This window comes from Anser cygnoides, chromosome 3 (assembly GCF_040182565.1).
Source record: "Anser cygnoides isolate HZ-2024a breed goose chromosome 3, Taihu_goose_T2T_genome, whole genome shotgun sequence".
Taxonomy (NCBI): domain Eukaryota; kingdom Metazoa; phylum Chordata; class Aves; order Anseriformes; family Anatidae; genus Anser; species Anser cygnoides.
The window spans coordinates 69511709-69529648 of record NC_089875.1 but is presented as its reverse complement, the minus strand read 5'-3'; the positions used below and the strand labels follow the sequence as shown (position 1 = coordinate 69529648).

At 43.4% G+C, this 17940-nt stretch overlaps 1 protein-coding gene across 2 annotated transcripts; it reads left to right on the top strand.

Moving 5' to 3' along the window:
• The first annotated feature begins 667 nt into the window (after positions 1-667).
• NUS1 (NUS1 dehydrodolichyl diphosphate synthase subunit) lies at positions 668-17580 on the top strand. Of its 2 annotated transcripts, XM_013199142.3 has the most exons (5): positions 688-1270; positions 9678-9800; positions 12184-12336; positions 16516-16615; positions 17348-17580. In XM_013199142.3, exons 1-5 carry the CDS (start codon positions 877-879, stop codon positions 17436-17438), a joined length of 861 nt encoding a protein of 286 aa, XP_013054596.3. In that variant the 5' UTR covers positions 688-876; the 3' UTR covers positions 17439-17580. The 2 variants fall into 2 exon arrangements, with proteins under 2 accessions (XP_066850479.1, XP_013054596.3); XM_066994378.1 differs by lacking the exons at positions 16516-16615; positions 17348-17580 and adding an exon at positions 14508-16504 and having other exon boundaries at positions 668-1270.
• Positions 17581-17940: the final 360 nt, after the last annotated feature.

The following is a 17940-nucleotide window of genomic DNA, read 5'->3' as shown; positions in this document are numbered from 1 at the left end:
CCCCTAGCAGTTTCAATGTTATTTCTGTTGGGTATTGCTCTTTGTTGGATATTGCCTGAGGTGATTTACTTTCCCAACAAAACATTTTTATGGCATGGGATTTATCATTTTATTTTGTATTGATGGAGTGTTTCAGTAGAGCGCTTTAGGTGCCTGCTTGTGTCATTTTAGCCTTTCCATCTGTTTGGGTGCACAACTCGATAGCTCCAGCTCCGTGTTTTGCTTGTGAGGAACTGAGTTTGTGCCTCCAGGGCTTTTGGTCTAGGGGTTGTTACAAGGCAGGGGGGCTTCAGAAAATTCTGGGTTAACGCAGAAGATGTAATTCTCCTGGGTAGAGGCTCTATGCCGGCTGCCTGCCGTGGGCAGCTCCCCAGGGCCACCACAAGATGGCCGCCCCGTTGGGTGGGGGCGCCGCCATGATGGCTGCCGGGCGCACCTGGCCGCCACCTCCCACCCGCACCCTTAGGCCACGCCCCTCGCCCTTAAGCCCCGCCCACCAGCCGCGGGCCCAGCCCACTGCCCGCAGACCACGCCCGTCGCCCATAGGCCACGCCCCCCGCCTCCTCCCCTCCCCTTCCCGGAGCGCCACGTCACTCGCTGCCCGTGGGCGGAAGTGACGCGGCTGCGCCGGGCGGCCAACGGCGTGCGGGCGCGTGGGGGGGTGAGAGGGGAAGGGGCCGGGCGGGGGCCGGGATATGGCGGCGCGGGCGGCAGCGGCCGGGCGGGGGCCTCGGGCTCAGTGAGGCGATGGCGGGGCGGGCGGCGGCGGCCCGCTCCTGAGGCGGCGGCACCCTCCCGGCCTTCCCCTGCCCCTCCCGGCCCGCGCCGCCTCGCGCCGTTACCGTTGCGGCCGTTGGCGCCGCCGCGCGCGCCCCCATGAGCGGCGCGGGGGGCCTGGCGTGGCGCGCGCTGCACGCCCTGCTGCGCGCCCTGCTCTGCCTGCAGCGCGCCCTGCTCGCCGCGCCGCGCGCCGCCGCCGCCGTCGTCGCCGCCTCGTGCGCCCTGCTCGCCCCCGCCGCGCTCGCCCTGCGGCCGGCCGGCCCCGCGCCGCGGCGGGAGTGCGGTGGGGGGGGCGGGAGGAGGAGGGGGCCCCGCGGAGCGGCGCTGAGCCGGCGGCGCTGGCGGCCCGACGGGAGGGCGCTGCGCAAGCTGCCGGTGCACGTGGGGCTGGTGGTGACCGAGGAGGAGCCGAGCTACGCGGACATGGCCAGCCTGGTGGTGTGGTGCATGGCGGTGGGCATCTCCTACGTCAGCGTCTACGACCATAACGGTGAGTGCGGGGGGGGTGCCCCGGCCCCGAGCTGGCCAGAGCCCCTGGCGCCCGGGCGCCGTGCCCATTGGGGTCTGCTGGTGGAGAGCCGAGGGCTCTGTGCACCCACAGGTTCAGTTTGAGCAGGGTACGGACATCCAGGGCTGGGTGTGGGTGTCAGTAGCCACCTGTTTTCATGCATTCGTTCTCCTGTGAAGAGACAGTGTTGTCAGGTAGTTGAACTTGAATGGGTACAGCCTGCTGGTGTGGTGAACTGAAAGAAACGGTCTGCGTTCAGCGTAAGCACCTGTGGTACATGAAGCTTGAGTTAGCTCTGGGTAAGCACATGCGAAAGCTCTGGTGTTGTTTGTGTCTGATCTGTGATTTCATTTGTTACTGGGTCTCAGGCATAAGGCACTCTTGCTTTTGTGGATATTTTGATTCCACATCACTCAGAATCATAAAGGTTAGATCTGAGTTTCTTCTCAGAAGCAATCTGAGCAAGCAGATTGCTCAGATTCTGTGCAGCAATCATGGAAAAGTCCTTCACATGCTATTTCCTGTCGAGAAGATGAAACCAACCATATTCAAGATTTCCTTAGCTGAACTTCCTGCCCAGCTGCTGAGGGATAATCCGCAACTGAGACTAGGCAAGCTTTCAGCTCTGAAGAGCTGATAATCCAAGAGATGGACGGCCTCCTATGCTCCTGTCCTCTCTGGAGGAGAGAGCTTCACGCTGAAGATCTCGGTGCGCTTAGTGTCAGTGGTGAGACTGTCAGACACCAATGTTCAGCTGTTGTTTTGAGCCCCTTCTGATGGCCATCTAGAGATGTCATGTAAATTAGACCAGCTCTGTATGTTTATGGCAGGGTAGAGGTACTGTCTGTAACACTTGTCTTGTAGTCGTCTTTCAGGAGAAGCTCAGCTGTGCATCCTACCAAAATAGGTGGTACCTGTTGCGATCAAGGGAGCAAAAGCATCTGTGGAGGCCTTTCCCTGAGCATAGGCTTCTGTGTGTTTTGTTTGTTTTTTCTTTAATGACTGCCACTGATAGCTCTTGTTTCATGTCTGGGCCTTCATACATGATATAAGACTCATGTGGCTTGACTTTCACCAAACTTTCTAAGATCTTTATAAGTAACTGGGCTTAACACTAGTCACTTACCAATTTAAACTGACCTGTGTAGGGCCGTTGCAGAACTTTGTTACATTGTGTTTCAGTGGGAGAATACTTCCTTCCTCGTTTGGAAGCCAAGCAATGGTGTAGAACGTTTGCGTGTTCTCTCAAGGACAGAGAAGGCAGTGCCTTCTGAAAAGCTATTTATGTGTTGATGTTTTTGCTCTCAGCTTGGAAAGGATTCAACCAGGCTAAGTGGAGCAGACCCAATATTGATAGTAAACAAGAGTAGGAGTTTCCATTGTGGCCTGAAGAGAGAGAGTTGAGTGTATGGGGTCCCTGTATTTTCTGCTAAACCTCCAACTATCTGCAATATTGCCTGTTGCTTCTGTACACTTAATCTCTTCAGATCTCTGCATTGTACTGTGCAAATATGTATGTGAGCTGACCTGAGGAACAGATCCAGCTGAGAATCACATTTCTTAGTGCTCTCGCTTTTCAGATTTGAATGATTGCAAAGTGAACAGCGCTGAGCAGGGAGACAACACTCGCAAATGCTTAAGCAGCCACTGTCACTGAGATTCTGTCTGGAAAGGAGACGTCAGAACTTCTATCATGTATGTTTTCACTGTGGAAAAGCTACTTCTGCTTCTCCAGAACACGTGCTGAGATCCAGTCAGATCCAAGACTGACTGTTAGAGAGGACTGTAAAGATGATGGCCAGAAATGACGAGGTTATGACCTCTGAAGAGGATTGTAGTTGAAGTAACCTTGCAGAACAATCGTCTTTGTCAGCAGTTCAGAAATAAATTTTGTATAGAGTTTGTTTGCTGTTCCCATATATTAGTTCCTAGCATGCAACTTAACATGGGTGTAAGTTTTGTTAGTATCCTTAAAATTTGAAAATGTAGGTGTGATCTCTTGACTTTCAGCTCAGGAAATAATATTTTTCCATAGCTAATTCTATTAGTCCCTTTGATATGCTGGTTTAATTAGCACCTTGAGTTCCAATTTGTTGGTACATAATTGATGAAGGCAAGCCTTAATCCACAGCAATGAAGTGGTTTTAAATCATTAGCTTTTGCCAAACTCTCAGGCTTGATGAAACTAGCCTGCTATTACACATCCATGTTCTTCACAGGCTTTCACTGTGTTTTGTGGGATACCAGCCATATCTGTGCTTTGCACAGCAAAAGGAATTTGAGCCTTTTAAAACGGTGTCAGAGAGTGAGCCCTGAGCAAGTAGTCATTCACATGGCTTGAGTGTACTCGGGCTGTTGGTGATAGCGGGTATTAGCCTTTCCTTCCATGCTGAGCCTCTTACGGTGCCTGGATTGAGCATCGAACGCTTCCAGATGGGCTTATGGCTAAGTAGGGCGTTGCAGTGCCTCGCAGACTTGTTGCTAAATCCAGTTCTGAATGGTAGGTGACGGATGGACGGAACCCTCAGCAGTAACGCTAGTAAGTGAAACTGGAAAAAGTCACGTACTGTGTGCTCCCCTCAGTAGTAGAGGCTGAATCTTGGTTGTGCTTTGCTCATTTTCATCTTCTCAGGTGGTGGGACTTAGCTGTGGTGTGCTGAGCTGCTGCAGTGAGGGGCTGTGCTCGTACAGCTGTACCAGCCATTGACCCAGCAAAGGTGTGCTGTCACCACTGATACTGGCCACAAAGAAGACATGATGACCAGGGCTCTGCTTCTTAATTAGATGGAGTGGAGTGTGCTTTGTTTCTTCCTTCACTGCATCCTTGTAGTAGTGAGATTTTTCTCGTTGAAGCAGGAAACTTTGTTTACAAGAGTGCTCTTCCATGGCTGTGTCCTCTGGAAGGAACTGTTTTGTCAGCTTCCTGTAGAAGGCTTAAATTAAAAATGTGACCTTAGTTGGATCGCCTATGGGAAAAAGGGGGAAGTGTGGCATTCTTCCGAGAAGAAGAAATAGCAGATAAGCTGGTTGTGTGTTTATAGTAGTGACTTTCTGTATTTTTGACAAACTGACTAAAAAGAAGATTGTTTTCATATTCATAGCTCTTCAAACTAAGTAACTGCATCCCAACTGACCCCGGTGTGCTGCAGCAGCCGCACTAGTAACTCTAAGGGCAGCTTGGCTGCGGTTAGCTGAGTCTGAAGGACAATGGCAAGAGAACCCCGTACGGTACAGAGACACCGAGTAATACTTGGGGATCCTTACTGAGTACCTGGCTGTCTTCTCTGAATCTGCAAAAATCAGTATTCCAGAAGACTGGAGTACGAGTCCTTGCATAATGCAAGAGAACTGTAATACAAATAGCTGTCTTGTGCTGTAATAAATGTGGTGTGATATGTCTTGTGGTGTGCAAACCAGACACTTTTCCCAAGCAGGGCCTAAGATGGCATTCTTGTGTTGTCTCTGGTGTTTAGGGGCCTTTTTCTTTCTCCCAATTTTCGAAATACTTCCTGACTATGCAACAAATCAAAGCACTAACAAGGTTCATGCTACAGTGTGTGCCTTGGTTATCAAATTCAGATTGGCTAAATCTTGATTTAAATAGGTTTTTGATCAAGGATTTATTTTTGTGGACTTCTGTGTTCCCAGTCCTCTTACTTGGTAGAAATCCATCTATGCTAGTCAAGATCTTGTCTCGGAGGAAATAATGCAGCTCTCCCGCAGTCAGAAGGCTGTGGCTGCAGTTACGTAGCAGCAGCTGAGCTAACCTGCTGGGTAGCCTTTGGCCGGTATTAGATACCTCCTCCTGTTAAAGTTATTTGCTAGTCATGAGATGTTCCTTGAGTGTTATTTCTGTTATCAGAAGCTTTCCAGAAATAGCCTGGGACAAGTCTAGAGCATTTTCAGGGGGCATGCAGAGTCTTGGCATTTCAATACTTAGAGCTCCTGAAGAGATGCTTCTGCTTGAAGTCTTGTTAAAGCCTGTAGTACTACTTTACTGTGGTGAGAACTTGAGTTTCTTTATACTGGATTTAGCTCTCCAGTGAACTCTTACTTCTGACCAATTTTCTTTTAGAAATTCTTTGAAAGAATAAAGTACAGTAGGAAACCAAATAATCTTTTATTAGCTGCAATCTAGGCTCCTCCAGACTATTTGGTAGTTGGGTAGATGTGATCAGCGCATAAAACTATTTGTGTACTCAGTGTACTCACCTAGATGGGGGAGCCAAGTGCGTCGTGGCTTTGTGTCACTGGAACACTTGATACCAGCGTTGTGTAGTTCCTGCTGTGGGTCCTCTAACCCGGTGAAACTTCACATTGAGCAACTGTTTCGGTGTTCAGCTGGCGGGTTCTTCAGACAACATATGTAATACGGTCTAATGCTAATCTGTACAAGGTGAGCTTCTTATAGGCCTGGGTAGTATGGAAGCAGTAATCTTTTGGCTGCTGGCGAGCTCTTGTTGTCCAGGCACAGCACATCCCTTCAGGAAGAAATGTGGGAGGAGTGGTTGCCTAGTGCTGCTCTGAATCCTTCCTGCTTGGTTAGCTATGGCTTCAGTGGCTTCAATATAGATGAGACTAAAGTGAGCTAGTTTCAAACGTGGCTTCTGTTTTTTTCTGGATTCTTGGAATAGAAGAGCCTAAGGCGTTTCCTAGCTCTTAGTGTCCTGTGAGGTCTAATGACACAAACCCCGCTTTCTTCCAATAACTGCAGCCAGCATGATCCAACATGGGGATGTAGGCAGAAGCTGTTCTTGGGTTATAACAGTTTCTTGCAAGTACATTATTTGAATTGGGTTGAGATCTGATGTTTCTCAAGCTCTTAATAGTTCAGTGCTTCAAACAGGCTTGTTACTGGATGACTGTTGGCACTGGAAGAGAGTTGGGAAAAAGCAGGTAACTGAAACGCCATGGAGATGTGTTCTTCCTTACGCTGAGCTTTAGTAAGGTTCTCTTGCAGGGAAGAGACTCTTCTCCTGTGTCTTACCAGACTGTGCTGCTTTAAATAGCAGGGCAACTGAGAGTGTTGAACCCCATGGGGCTACCAAGCCGTGAGCAGGTGGTGGCTGTGGTTGTCCAGCTGGATGAGTGGCTGATGCCACCTGGTGCTCCTTGGGTCCCGGGGGTTCCCCCGGTTCTGTGCCCTGCTTCTGCTGCACCTGCACACCTTCATGATCTATGTTCGTCGGTCTCTAACCAACGGTCTCTATGCTGCAGCACCACAGCTGATTGCGAATGGCGGGGCTTGTGACTACTCTAGAACAGAGCCCAAGGTGTGTCACAGAAAAGACCTGTGTAATGGCTATGGCAGAAAGCCCAAGTGCTTCTGGTTTGCCTCAGCTGTTGTGTGGCTGGGAACTAACGATCAGTAGTGGGCTTGCAGCTCATCTTATAGAAAGAAGAACTATACCTAGAAATCGCTAACGCATTCTCAGTATTTGTTTTAAAAGCATAAAACAAGGGGGAAAAAAATGAAGTTTTTCTTTTTGAAGAAAAAAGAAAAACTTTGAAGTTTTTCTCTTGCTTTGGGAGTGGTAGTACTTAAGTATACATAATTCTTAAAGCACTTAACTTGCTGGAATATACACACTCCTCAAGCATGCTTTTCAGAAACAAATTATTTCTAATTGGGAATAGTGAAAATCTCATGTTTGTTCTATATCCAAAACCCTGGTAGTGCTGTAATCTTCCCTGCTTAACAGCAAACAGTTATAGCATTAGTAAAAATTATTAGATCTCTCGTCAAACTAACTTTCCTATTGAAATCATATTATGGACTCGCTTTCAGCTTGTATGGAAGACTGAACAAAATTGGGAGGTAGTTTTAAATGAAGGCTTACTTGCCTGCCTTGGGACACTTGAGTTGTGTTACTGAATTGCTACACTCTGACTTTTTCACTATGTTTATCATGCATAAGTTAGCAACAGCGTCTTCAGAACTAGCTTGAATATATTTTCAAATTAAGTTTAAAAAAATTCACCTTGTAGACAAATTGAATTTTGGAGATATGGTAAGGGAAGGGAGTGCGTATCTGAGCTACTACCACATAAATAATTTTCAAGTCAAATGTGAGTTTGGTCCATGTGTGCTGCTGCCTGCATCTTCTCTATCCTGTGCAGTTGTAAGAAACAGTCTGTTGTGTGTTGAGTGAGAAAACAGTGACAGAGTAAAGTTCCCAGATGCTGTTGGCTTTAAATGAAATCCTTTAAATTAAATCCCTCTGATGTGCTTTGGGGTCATCTCTGCAGGCAAACTGCAGCTGTGTTGAGGTTGGCGCATCAGCTGGCATTTGATGCGGAGGTCTTTCTCAAAAGGTATGCTACAAATGCACAATACAGCTACAACAGGCTACAGCTTACCTGCTATTCCAAGAACCAAGTAGGATCCTGATTTGAACAACTAAAGAGATGGATGAGCTAACTGAGAGTAGAAGTGAAATGCTGGTAATGATCAGCTAGAGCTCATTGATGCATGTGGCATGTCTTCAGCATGGACTGCGTGCATGAAGGACTTCTTTGTTTCGGAGCTCAGTAGGCACCTTAGTCTGTTCTCCTGTCTGTTCTCCTCAGTGTCTTCATTTACTTCAGAGCTGAAGAGTGGATCCTTAAATCTGGCCCACCAGTCTGTGACTGGAATAGCAGTACCTTCTCATGAGAAAAGAATTGATGATGTTAGTGTTGGGTGGGGAAGGAAACAGCAGCTGTTTCCCAGATCGGGAGCTTTCCCTGATTTTGCCAACTCTTTTTGTGAATATTGAAGGTTACATCTTGGTCTTGGAGCAGCTGGAAACCAAGTGACTTATAGGTGTGAGGCACACGCAGCTTTGTACAGATTCTTCTTGAAGATGGCCCTGAATTAGCAGTGCTGTAGCTGTGCTGCTGCTGACCTGAAGAGTAAGGAAGATGTTCAGTGCTAATGCACAAAGCAGGCTCATCCAAGTAGTCCTATCAAGCAGTATAGCATAAAGCAATCTCAGCATCTGATATATATGAATATACACTAGTAAGCAGGAGCACAAAGTATAACAATTGTGATGAATTCAACATCAGTGAAAGTGTTGCCTGACGCATGTGTCTGTCAAGAGTGCTGTCTTACTGAGATCTGCTCATCTGTCAGGATGTGAAATCAGTTATAGGTATCCCTAAGATGTGTAATGAAATAAGTTATATTTTTTGCAGGAATTGGCCAGGGTGTGAAGAAAAACACGTGCGTTAACCACCTGTTAGAACCTCTAATGAAGTCTATATAAACCCATGAGCTCACGAGTATATTAAATGTGTTGTATGTCTTCATGTTGCAAACTAACTCCTGATGTATCATGGTCTTAACCCAAAGCTTCTGTGCTGTTTGGCCTACTGCTGATGTGGAAACTGCTGGTGGAACAGTTTCTAATCCTAGAATCAGGTTGAGGTGATTAAATCATAAGCATGACTGGGAAGTTGGGTACAAATTTGGTGTTTCTTGAGTGGTAAGCTGATTGTCTGCATGCTTTTGGACTGGTCAGCAGAAGTCCTTGACGTAGGATCCCTGAATGAAGCTTAAGCTCTTAGTAACAACCCCGAATGCCGAGTGATGAAAGCATTATCAGTTCCTAAGTAAATATGCTTAGCCACACTCTTGCATTGTAAATATTTAAGCTTTAACACTTAACCGTGGCTTGTAGTTAGAAATAGTTGCATGGCATCACTATTAAAAGCTAAAATTTACTCCAGAACAGAAATCCAAGTATGCTTGCCTAACCAAGTTTTTGTAGTTTCTTGTGTTCAAAATGCATCTACAGTAAGTGTACGAGTATTAAGAAGGCCTTGGGGACTGCATTGCTCCTTGCAATATGTAGCTTGTGAAATTCTCATATTAGGAAATCTGTGGCTTTGGCAATGTCACCTGACACACTGATTTAGTCTTCTGGCTCACTTTGTGGTGACTTGCTTTGATAGCCCTTGGCCTTAATGATGTGGCGGTAAGCGGTAGGTGATGTCGATAGGAAATCCCTGGCAGTGTGGGGCAGTGAAAAAAATTGGTGTTATGGTGACTTGATCTTCCTGTGGTGGTAGGGTATTGCTGTCAGACTGGTGCTCAGCATACCAAGGACAGTGAAGTGATTCTTAAACTATCTGTTATGCAATTGCAGCTTGCTGCTTAAACCAGGCTGAGTAAAAGAGGAACAAAAGCACATGAGAGTTGTCTCCCTGCAATATGCTCTTGCAAGGTCACTGAAATTAGTCACGTGCAGTAGAATTTGCTTTGGATTCTTAACCGTACTTGTGAAATCCCGTTAGAAACCAGCACTGACTGCCTGATTCTTTTTTTCCTCCTTCACAGTATCAGATTTGTTTTTGTAGTACTTTACAGAAGGTGGCTGATGTGCAACCTTTTTTTTTTTTGAAGGTATTTTCAAGAGGAATAATTCAAGACTGATGGATGAAATTTTAAAACAGCAGCAGGAACTCTTAGGACTAGATTGTTCCAAATACACCATGGAATTTGCAAATCAAGAGAAAGCTGATCAAGGTAAGGTGGATTGTGGCTGGGCAGGGAATTGGTATGACTTTAAATAGCTGTATATAAATCATAACTGCTTTTACTTAAGTACATTTCGCTGTACTATGACCTTGTCTTTCATAACCTACTGATTATCAGAACATGTACAGCCTTCCTGAGCTAGTATTAAACTTTCACTGTGATTGCTTGTTTGTAACTAATAGTGAGGTGTTGTTCTTCCCTGCTCCTAGCAATCATTACTGCCTAGGTGGATCTTCCCTTTAGCCTGGCTATTGTGCCACACACTTTAATGTATCAGTGTAGCTCAACTTCTCATGGTTAGAGTGAGAAATTCCCTTGCTGAGAGTTGAAAAAAGCACTTGAGCTAGTGTAAGGGAATTGGTGTTAGGCTACAGTGCATGTACTTCCACCTTGCCAAATTTACGCTCATACATCAAAGCTGGGAGGAAGGAAGGGAAGAGCAGTATCATCGGTTGTCATATTAATGGGTAACCAGGAAGGGAAAGGGCTTAAAAAATAAGCTCTTGATAGTAATTTCTGCAGGAAGTAGAAAACAGGAATATATTTCAAGGTGAATGCTCCTTATTCAATACTATCTGTTGTAAGTATTCACTTTTAATAAAGTATGCTGATAGGCATACACACTAGAAGTCCATGTAAAATGTTTTAAATTACTTTTAAATTAGGACTGTGCCTCAGAGGGATAGGCTGATATTTACAGCTTTTCTAACTACAATTCATCATATTTAAGCAGAGCGTAAGTTTTAATAACAGATTTAAGACAATCATATTACATCGTTTTTTCTTTAACTCTTTCTACTACACCTTGCCAGCTGTAGTACATTAAACTGCATTTAAGGTGCTACTGGCAGAGTTTTGCTTCCCCTACAAGAGCTTACAGGGCAATGTGAAGTCCAAAGTTGTAGTATTAAGTTACCTTTGTAAGCACCTTAGGCTAAGATGCTAGCATTTACATGGAAACATCTGTGTTTAGTGTTCTTCTTATTCCTGTGAAGACTGAAATAACTAGAAGAGAGTAGAGTAGACCTGCTGTTAATGTCTTAAACTCTAGCACACTTAGCTGCACTTATCTCAGTTGGGATATTCATGTTGAGTTCAAATGAACTAGTGAAAGACTTCTCAGACTTCCTGACTGAAAGGATACATTTAAATCTCGGGAATTTTTTGTACTGGAAGTCACGAAAAGCAGAGGTGGCTTCTGTTCTCTTTAGAATCTTTCATTCTTACACAGAAGGCTCCATAGCCAGACCAGATGCTTCCTACTTTGAACAACTGGTTTCTGTCCAGTTTATAATAGGAAACAATTTCTCATTTCTTGCCAAAAGTAAAGCTGAGCGTCTTTTATCAGCACTGATGTGATGTTAAAGACTATTTCTCTATATGACAAATCAATCAAATGTTTTCAAGAAAATTTTATTGTGGTGACCATTGATAGAGCTTTTTTGAGTGTTCTTAGGACTGCATTCTGTCTTTTGTAGTCAGATTCTGCAGTTTTTAAGAAATGCTGGTTTTTAAGTATCTGGTTAATAACTGTGATATGTTTTGTATCAGTCTAATGTGTGCACAGGTACAAAACACAGTAACAGCGCTAGTATTTAACCCAGTTACCTCAAGCTGTGTTTAGTACACTGGTGAATTGTAGTCTTCAGCTTCCTTTAAGTCTGCCTCCTAGGTACTGTATTAGAACGCACTGTGATGAAAGTTGTGTTGTGTGAGAGGACTCCTGCCTCACAGTAGTGTAGACGTGGATAAGGTTGTTGTGAAATGTCCTCTTAAATTAGTCATAATTACAGACCAATGGATAAATTCTGGTAGTATTACTTAGCTTCTCTGTAGTAATCTTAGATCAATATTGCAACTCTTGCATCAAGTATGAAGTGCTATGGAAATCCTCTTATCATATACAGGGAGGGCCTTGAAGTAATCATACTGTCACATGAATGTTCAAAGTAGCTGTTAAAACACCTTCCTCCTATAGGATAAGAATTAGATTTGCTTTTTCTTCACTGAACTGCAAGTCTTCCTGCATTGCTTGCCACCCTCAAGTCAATAGCTATGCAGCCTGTTCTTACTGCTTTGCCTGACAGCATGATAAAAACCAATGTAAATTCCTTGGAACAGCCTCTGCGTTTCAAGGCCAACTTTAATTAAACTGCATCTCACAGGACTCCTCAAAATAGTTGCTTCAAGCTTGCTTTTTAGTAATACAGCAAATCTAGATGTTTCTTACCCATTTCTGTAACAGCTGGATGATGTATGCTTCTGTATGAAGTAAACCAAGTTACTTTCAGTCGTATATCGTGTGAATATTTAAAGCACATTCAAAGCAACCATATTTCTGTTGCTTTTAAACTGTGTTTTGTACTTTCAGTTTTAAATTGCCAATCTACATTGAAGGTGCTGTCTCCAGAAGATGGAAAAGCAGACATAATAAAAGCTGCTCAGAACTTTTGTCAGTTGGTAGCACAGCAGCAAAGAACATATACAGACCTGGACGTGAACGAGTTAGACAACTTGTTAAGTAGTAAGTATGACATGGTCTGTGGGGAGGAGGGGATGTTAATGTGTGTTCTTACCATGATAAGCGTTGCTTTCTGACTTATGCTAAACATTTCTTGACGTTTTGTTGCTGCTTTCTGTTTAAATAAAGAGCCTGAAAGGAAACCCTAAGCTAAATAGGGAGTCTGATCTTTATAGAACATCCCACAGAGCTTGTAAATTCTGTAATGAACTTTCTGAAAAAAGTACTGCTGAGATAGTTGAAACTAGATTTATACCTAAGGTTACTTTCTTGGAAGATAGCAAGCCACAAGTCTGTGTGAGTCTTTTTCTAGATTTAGTTAGAGGAATTAAAGCTGTTATAGCTGCCAAACTAGTGCCCTGGGTGCAAATGGTAGTGCACTTGCTGATCGTTTGCTTCTGTGTAACTCAAATTAGTTATTTCCATTACTAATCCACACAGATTACTGACTCTGCACTGAGGTGCATGGCTGCATGCAATAGTTGTGCAAAGGGCAGGGCTGCCCTCATCTGACGTGAAGGAGGAGCAGTTTAGATAAAGCCTTCAAATTCCTAGTCACACTACAGAGCTGGAATACTTCATCTTCTTTCCTAGAAGATCCATGCATGTTAATTGTGACTGACTACCCTGGCAGGGTTTGAGTTTCAGTTAGCACACTTGAACTTGGATGTCTGCAGGCATGCTGTTACAGTGTGGCTTCCATTAACTGAAGTCTGATGAGATTTTTTTGTTGTTCTCAAATAATTGGTCAGCCGGATTGCTGGGCAGATTGACTGCAGTGGGAGTTGAGATGCTTTTAATCTTAATGTCAAACTAAATTCTATCCCTTCAGCATACTGCATGATACTTCCTCACTGTAATGGAGTGTTTAAACAGGTGTTTAATATGATACCTCAGGGAGTAATGTAGATGTCTTAGATGCCTATTATACTCCAAAGGTGACTTAAGGAAGGGAATAACTGCCTCCCTAAAACAGTCGCTCATTGGGAAGAACTGGTGCCAGTGATGCCCATGTATGTGTTTTGGCCAATGCTGCTGAACTGAAGCTTCTCCAACACTTGTTTCTGATCTTCTATCCTTGTACTTTAAGTATCTGCATATCTTAAAAGCACTAGGTCTAGTCTGCATAGCCTTAAAAATCAAGCAGATCTATTGTTCAAGTAATGCATGATAGCTGAACGCAGGAAAAGAAATCTTGATTTTTAGTCTGTCAAAACTGTAAACTTCTCAAAATAGGCAGCTTAACCTGTGGCTTGTAACTAAGGATAGTATCTATAACTAGTCCTGCTTATTAATTTGCTTGGTTTTAATGTTTAGGACAGTTGGAAGAACTCATCTTTGATGACCAAGTTAGCTGATGAAACTGCTTGTCTTAGTTGTAGTCAGGCTTAGCTTCTGTGCATCCTTAATTGCAAGGTATGGGATGTGAAGGTCTGAGTTGCTGATCACAGTTGAGAGGGAATTCTGAAAAGCAGTATTTGAGTAGCTGTGTTCTTAGGGGTCATGGTGACTTCTGTAAATCTTTTTTTTCTCAGATATTAATTTAAATACCTGGTAATATAGTTTATTTTATAATTTCTTATGTTTAGGATGCTGTTATTGAAGTCTGGTTCTTAAATGGTGCGGTTCTGGGTTGTCACGTGGAAATTTGGGGTTCTTTATCCATTCTTGCTCCAATTCTTACAGCCTGGGTTTTCTCCACTGTAAGTGTACTTTGTTCTGAGCAATGCCTCAGAAAAGCAGGTGCCACTGCATTGTAGCATTGTCTGCTTGCTGTCTACCTTCCCAGTAAGGAATATGATTACAAGGTTGTTCAAGTTGCCCTAGAAAATCTATGTGGAGAAGGGTGGTGCTATCAACTTCACAAATTCTTTCACGTTTTCCTTACGGAACTCCTGATCTAGAAGGGATGTTGCCAGATTCCTGTCCCTTGGTTGTCCAAGTCTTTTGGCTTTTTGTTCAGATTCTGCTCTCAAATCCTTCTGTCTTTTGTGTGCTAAACTTGAAGAGCACTTTAACCTTAGCAGCTCTGAGGGTGTTGCCACATACAAGTATCTGTAGTGTTGATATTTGCAGGTAGGGAAATGGATGCAGGGTGGAAAGCACAGTACTGTGTTTTAATAGGCTGTTCTGACAGTAATACTACAGTGTCCGTTCTCATTTTCCTTCTTCAGATAGGAACCAGAAGGAAATCTTAGAATTAACTGGGCTGTCTGAAGGTCTTTTCCTGTTTGAAAAGCCATTGCAGTGTTGAAGATCCTGCTGCTGAGCTGGCCAGCTGAGGAGTACTCAGCTTCTGAATCAGCTGATGAGTAAAGCTGTCTGCTTCCACCAGAATCCCCGCTTTAAGTATTCACTGCTTCCCTGCCGAGCTGTTTCAGACTAACATACTAGGTTCCCAACAAATCAGCAGCTTCTGCTTTATACTTCTCTCTTTGAAATAAGCTCTGAGTGGTGGCACAAGGCATTCTTGTATCTAAATACTTCATTAGAAGCGCACACACTTGGGAAAATAGCTTATTTACCTCTGGCAGAAAGATTACTATTGCAGTGATTCAGTGACAAGGGAGGATGCAAACTTTTTTGAAATCTCCAGCTTCAGTTTCAAAACCGGGGGGGAGGGAAATCAGATGGGACCTTAATTCCCTGTTTTGTTCTTCCAGTGTTAAGTTCCTCTGAGTAAATTTAGGCTTGTATAAGGTTCTTGATTGCTTTAAAAAAAAGTGAGAAAATTGGTAGATAACATCTGAAGTTCAGAGTGGGAAGACAGCATTAAGCTTTTCATCTGCTGAAGGCAGAAATTATGCAATCTAAGCAATTTGCAGTTAACTTGTGGAATAAATGGGTAATGGGAGGGATAACAAGAAATACCATGCAATAATTGTGACTAGTTGCAGCATTGTAGCAAAGTAGAGTTACAAATGCTGGAACGCTTTTTCAGGTGAGCTGGGTAGGTGCATGAAGATCAACTTACTTGTTTGGTCCCCCTTGGTGTTAAACTGTTTTCCACACGTTGCCTTAAGCAACTTGCTAGAATTAGTAGAGAAAGCTGGACTAAGGCTGTTCTAAGCTTATTGCCTCTTGGTCAGAGTTGGTCTGGAGTTCCTTAGGCATGGCAGAAGTGTATGGAACATGGATAATGTCATTTGGCCACTGTTTGCCTTCAACCTCAGAAGATCAGTAGGAAGCTTTTATGTTAAGCAAGACAGCAAACTACTAAAGATTTAATTATCTTCGCTTATCTTGGGGAGACTTCACTGTGTATCAAACCACAGTATTTGGTCTTAACTTTTGGGGGGAATGAAATGTAGCTTTTTGGTTTTTAAACACCTGTTTGTATGCACAGTTCCAGAGCCTGGGTAGAGATAATGAGGTCATCGGAGTTGGGATTAGAGTAGTTGAGTAATGGTGACTGGGGTCTTAGGGTATGAGTAGTAAGAATGTGGGCACCTAGTGAACTCCTTCAGCACCATCTAGTCCTGCCCTGGGGTGGATCATGCTGTCTGCTTACTAACCAGAAGAACAAGGTAACGTGTTTTTTTGCTTGCTCATCTAACCAGAAAGATGTCACCTGAAACTTTGTTGTAGAAGTTATTTTTTAAATTGCATGTCTAGCTAAATACTGAGAAATCTAAGGCTGTGGGTCTGACAGGATATTTATTACAAGATGTTCTCTTGACAGTCTGATATCAATTTCTTTTTTCAATGGAATCTCTGAGGTTTTTTGTTAGTGGTCCTTTTACTGTACTTGACAGCAAATCCACATTAAGACTGTAGTAAGTATGGGTCAGGGTGCAGTGTGTTTTGTGCTACTAAAATCAAGTTTGCCGAGACAAAACTAGAACAGGTTGGTTTTAACAGCAGTATTACGGTTTGCTGTTATTCAAAACAGTCCAACTGTTCATATTGCTGCCTTACCACTTCTTAAACTTCCTGACATAAAAAGTCCATCTGGGCCTGCAGTGACTGGCTAAGCTTTTGCTCAGTTAGTTCTGTTCAGGTTGTGCAAGAACAGTCTGTTCTCTTGATCTCTTAATTATTGACTCCTCAGGAGCCTTATTTTATTAAAAAAAAACAATAACAATACATTCAATTAAAAAGCAGATGCTTTAGGACTTAAAAAATAAATAAAAAAAAAAATCTGGTGAATCTGACAAAACCTAATTTAATTCGTTCTTACAGGTACAAATGGATTTCCAGATCCTGATTTAGTCTTGAAGTTTGGTCCTGTGGACAGCACATTAGGGTTCCTTCCATGGCACATCAGACTGACAGAGATCATGTGAGTTGCTTGTAACTCTTGTGGGAACAGGTTGAAATATCTCACTAAAGTCTTTAATACGTGACCTACCTTACAGAAATAGCTGTAAGAGGAAATATGTCTAAACAAAGTTGTCCAGAGTTTGATATGAGGATTTAAGAACTGTTAAATGAGAACCTGTCATACTTCCAGGCTTTGTTGCTATATCAGTCATCATTAGGCAATAGCAAGCTTTACTTCTCAGGTTTAACAAACAATTTCTGCCGCCTTCTAGTCTTAACAACTCAGTTCATGTTGGGGTTCCTTACATGGATTTTTGAGTCCTATGCAGGTTTCTATTTCCTTTATAATCTCCCTGATTGGATAATGCAACAACATAAGATAATGCCTCTGGATTGCTTTGCATCTTTGGCAATAACTAAACTGACTGTAGGTGCTGTATGTCTCATACATGCTCTCAGAGAGCACTTCCAGGACACTTAAAAACATGTGTGGAAAGACCTTTGCTTCTCCAGCTCTTGCACAAATTGGAAGTGCTGCATGTACCTTAATGGATAGGCTTTTTTAATTCAGAGGGTGACACAATACTGGCAGTGAATTAGGGAATTGTGTAGCAATTACACTATTGAGAATAACTTTTTCAGGTTACTAAGACAAAAGTTTGCTTTCGGTAGTGGTATTCCTGACTGGCTATGACTATAAATCATATGTTTATAAAAGCTTACTTTAACTCTTTCTAACTTGCTTTCTCAGTTCTTTGCCTTCCCACCAGAACATCAGCTATGAAGACTTTTTCTCTGCCCTCCATCGCTATGCAGCCTGTGAGCAACGCTGGGGAAAGTGACTTTTGGCTGAGCACACTGAGTCATGCTTTCCACAGAAAGGGAGTGATGTCTGTTTACAAGCACCTGTGACCCATAAGTCTGGTTCATAGTCCTTTCTTAATTTATCAACAAATTCAATAAAGTGTCTTACCTTTCTCAAGAGTCTGTGTGAATGCGTGAGAATATATGGGGAAGGGGAGATTCACAGGTTTGCTTGATGAAAACGACAGTTACTGCAAGCAAAGCTGTTCAAAGCCGGATTAACCTCACTTTGATGTCGTAGTGACCAAAAGAGCATGCAAGAATTTGGTTGTGTCAAACTCAGAGGACAATGTAAACAAGAATTCTGTCTCTGGACATCCTTAAATCTGAGGAAGAACTCTCATGTGCATCAGCTTTATATTTTTAATTATTCATGGTCAGGATTTCAGAACTTAATCACTTGGTTTACTATGTATTTACTATGTAATATGTGAATTTCAGAGGTCAATATCGGTTCTGTTAACTCTATGAATAGGCTGC